Below are 4,009 nucleotides of genomic sequence, written 5' to 3' on the forward strand. Positions count from 1 at the left end.
GGCGATGGAACATCCGGGCGTCGTGGCGGCCTTTCCCGTGAAGCCAGTCGCAGATTTGAATGACCTCAAGGGAGGGCAACGTGTTACCCAGATGCACCTACTGCCACGGCGGGGATGCACGGCGTCGTGGCGGCCTGGAAGATGACACGGACCCCTTGCGGGATCATGCCATGCATCGGGCAACATGGTACCATGGTCCCTCCGGATCCGTGACAGCAGCCCCCAAATTTAAGCCAGCCCTCAGACCTGGGAGTCGTACAACTGATTATGGAACATCCTTAGGCGACTGCCACTATGTGTACCACAGGATAAACAACCGTTTATTGTGAATAGTTCATAGTTCATAGTCCACAGTTCGATGTTTAATCAAGTGACGTGTACAGTTCCACATATTGTATGCCCAACTTTGCTAACATAGTCATGTAGATTTTGTACTGTAGATCGAGTGTCGTTAAAGTCCCACTAACTAGTAGGTGTTTCTAACACCTCATGTCCTAGAGACTACTTCCTTGTAGCAAGCACGCGAGGCACAGAGTCTAGAGTCTCTTTCGCTGTCTTTATGTAGACCTGGTACGCATCACTCCGCCATCGTCCTAGGGTCTTTATTAGCCAATCTGGTAGGCCAGCCTCGGCGGCGGTTGTGGCAGCACCACTTCTAAAGCTATGTGTGGTATATAGTTCCGCACTTTCAATCCCTGAATGCACGAGCAGCTTTCTCAGGTAGTGCGTCAGCCTTTGACGCGTGAGCCACGTGCCATCAGCAAATTGGAAGACCGGCACCGCTGTATTCGTAAGGCAATGTGGATCGTCGGTATTTTGCAAAGGCGTTGACCGCACAGACAGATGTCCCGGTTGGCGCAATGCGGAGTACGTACCCACGTCGAGTACGTACCCACGTCGATACGGGTCAGTCTTAGAGGATTTCAGTCTCACTTCTAGTACACTGCTCAACACTATGTCTTGAGCAAGCAGCGTTGTGGCTGGGTCGAACTGCAGTGGCCCAGCCGCAGTGAATTCACTCACTCTCAAGAATCCGAAGAAGGCGAGGGTGAAGCTTGCCCATAACATGACCTTGTCGTGATCACACAGGCCTCCCACGATCGTAGGCTCTCCTTTAGGTGGCGAAGTACGTTGATTGTGATTGGCAGACGCGGCCGGCGCACATCACCGATACTCCTCCGGATCCCTTGTAGCGTGCGCTGCAGCAACGCATGGGTGCCATGGTGACATCGTCTTCATAGCCTAGCTCGACGTGCTTGTGCATTGCCCCCGCAAGGTACACCTTGATAGTCTTATACGCGAGGCCCCGGTCTGCAAGATTGGTGACAAATAGGATTGCCGCCCTAACCGTGATGGGCGTTGCGCGTAGTCCGTATGATGAGCAGAAGTTGGCGTAGCATGTCTGGCCTACCTGGTATGTGCGTCGCGTGTTTTCAGCAACACTGTTGTGAATGTAGGCCGTGGCCAGCGTCATCAGTTGCCGCATATCAGGTGCAATGGTCGCAGGTGCTGCGGTACTGGCGTGGGTTGTGCTTGTGCCTCGGGTGCCAGCGTTCTGAATCTCGGCATCTGTGAACGAGAAAGTGAGTCAGCAATTGAGTTATCAGTTCCGTTAATGTGGGCTATCAAGACATGGAAGTTACCTTTGGCTGCCTGATAAAGATGCCTCTGACCAGGTGCATGATCTTCGGGCATCGGGCTGAGCCTTTTTTCCAAATATGCACTACTGTTTGGTTGTCACAGTGAAAGAGGATGCGGCGGCCGTGCCACAAATGCCCCCAAATTTGAACAGGCCACTAGTATGGGGTACATCTCTTTCCAGGCGATTGAGGCAGTGAGTGAGGTGGGCCAGGTGACGGTAAACCAGTGGCCCTTATGGTAGCCACCACAGCCAATGGTACCGGAGGCGTCGGTGAATAGATCCAGGTCGCGGGATAAGGTCCAGTTTGGCTCCAGGAATGAGGCAGTACCATTCCACGTTGGCAAGAAGTCGCACCACCACTTCGCGTCGAGGCGGAATTCACTGGACAAAATGACGGTGGAATTGAGTGCTTGAACTGTCACACTGAGGTCTAACATACGACGGAGGAATATGCGGCCAGCTGGAATGCATTTGCACGCGAAGCTGAGGGTGCCGATGAGGGAGAGTAGCTCTCGTTTTGTGCATGTTTGCCGCTGTAGCCAGGTCGGGAGAACATCGAGGAGGTCTTGTAATTTGTCATTGGGAAGGCGCAATGTCATGGAGATGGTGTCAATGATAATACCGAGGAACGTTATTACCGGGGATGGCCCTTCAATCTTCTCTGGTGCGATTGGGATGGCTAGGTCATCACAGGTACTGAGCATTGTGTCCAGTAGATACTGGCATTGTCCGGAGTGAGGTGGGCCGGCCCCAAGGTAGTCATCCAGGTAGTGCAACAAGTCCTTCGTCCCTGCCCTAGATTGAATGATCCAAAGCAGGGCTTCGGCAAAGCGGTTGAAGAGGAATGGAGCAGAGCGTAAGCCGAAGGGTAACACGCGATCAAAGAAGTAGAGTCCCTGCCATTTGAAACCAAGGAGGTGCCAGTCTGCCTTTCGAACGGGGCATAGGCGGAATGCATTTTTAATGTCCACCTTGGTAAGCAAAGTGCCCTTGCCATGTCTGTGCACCATGGCGACTGCGTCGTCGACACGGGAGTAGGTGAGGGTGTAGTCATCCTTGTTTATGTTGTGGTTGACAGAGTCATATCTCGGCCGTGATAGGTCCATGATGATTCGATGTCCCCCAGACTTTTTGGGGCGCAACCCGAGGGAGTTGATGATGAAGTTCGGTAGTGGTGGCGTGCGGAATGGGCCAACTGTGTGCCTGATTGAATTTCCTTTTGTATGGCTTTGGTAACAACCTCAGGGTCTCTCATGGCCGAGTTTGCGTTGCGGGTGTAGCGTGGGCCATTGGTCCCGGTGAAGCCAACGTTGGCGCCGTAGGTGAGGTCATGGAGTAGGGTGGCAGAGTTCGGGTGGCCTTTAAGGGCTGTGGCTAGTTTAGCGAGGTTGATTGGTGTTGTTGGCTGTAACGTTTCGAGTATCGCCGGACTGGCGATCATTCCCTCGAAAGGGCTGGGGTGGCTGCTGACCTGTGACCAGGTGGTGTTGTTGAGCATTGTGGTCAGGTGAGGCGCACACTGTGCATTTGTGTATGGACAGGGGGTCTTGCAAGTCCCACGGTTGAAGGAACGACATACCTGTTGCTGTTGTTGTTGAGTGGAGTCAGGCTGTTTCTTGGCGTTGGTATTTTCCCAGTAGTAAGGGTTCGTGGTGCTGTTTGGACGTCTGTTGCACTCGGTCTTGACGTGACCTCGTTGCCCACATCCGAAGCATGTGGGGATCAGTAGGTGTGGGTGTTGTTGGAAGTGGAAGAAGTGCAGCTCTGGAAGTGCAGCTCTGGATCCGGCTTGCCCCAGTTCACCTGGTCAGGGTAGCGTGCCGCATTCAGGCGGAAGGCTTTGTCGTAGTTTAGCCAGGCCTCAGGTTTATAGGCAGCTGCCTGTGCTGCTATGAAACGGTGGTAGTTAGCCAGGGGGATAGCTAGGTGCGGATGGTAGAATGATCTATACATCAAGAAGGTACTGTAACACTGAGACCAGATCTCAAAGTTGTCAATGTTCTTTCGTTTGACTTCGGTGGTGAACGTAGCTATACCCGGGTTGTCAGGATCAAAGGCTATTTGTGTTTTTGTGGCCCTTGATGCGCTTGGGGCAAGGGCATCGGGGTGTAGCTCACTGAGGTCGATGAACTTACCGATGTTCGCCAGATTGTTCAGAGTCGTTTGCTCAACGTATGGTAGAAGGAGGTCGGCTGGCGGCGTAGATGCTGGTGCGTTAGCCGGTGTTCCCGAACGAGGGGTGGACGCCGCGTTGTTTCTGTGGAACTGGGAAGCTGGGTCCGCTGCAACATGGGCGCAGCCATGTTGGCTGTTATGTTGTTATGAGGCGCGCCTCCTACGGGGGGTTGATCCAGGAAGTGATGTACG

The 4,009-nt window shown here is 53.4% G+C and overlaps 1 protein-coding gene across 1 annotated transcript; it reads right to left on the reverse strand.

Annotated features, from left to right (window-relative positions):
- Window positions 1-501: 501 nt before the first annotated feature.
- LOC139114940 (uncharacterized) lies at window positions 502-1,068 on the reverse strand. Its single transcript, XM_070676857.1, has one exon. The coding sequence runs from the start codon at window positions 1,066-1,068 to the stop codon at window positions 502-504; it is 567 nt and encodes a 188-aa protein (XP_070532958.1).
- Between the last annotated feature and the right edge of the window lie 2,941 nt (window positions 1,069-4,009).

This window comes from Ptychodera flava, chromosome 16 (genome assembly GCF_041260155.1).
Source record: "Ptychodera flava strain L36383 chromosome 16, AS_Pfla_20210202, whole genome shotgun sequence".
Lineage (NCBI taxonomy): Eukaryota > Metazoa > Hemichordata > Enteropneusta > Ptychoderidae > Ptychodera > Ptychodera flava.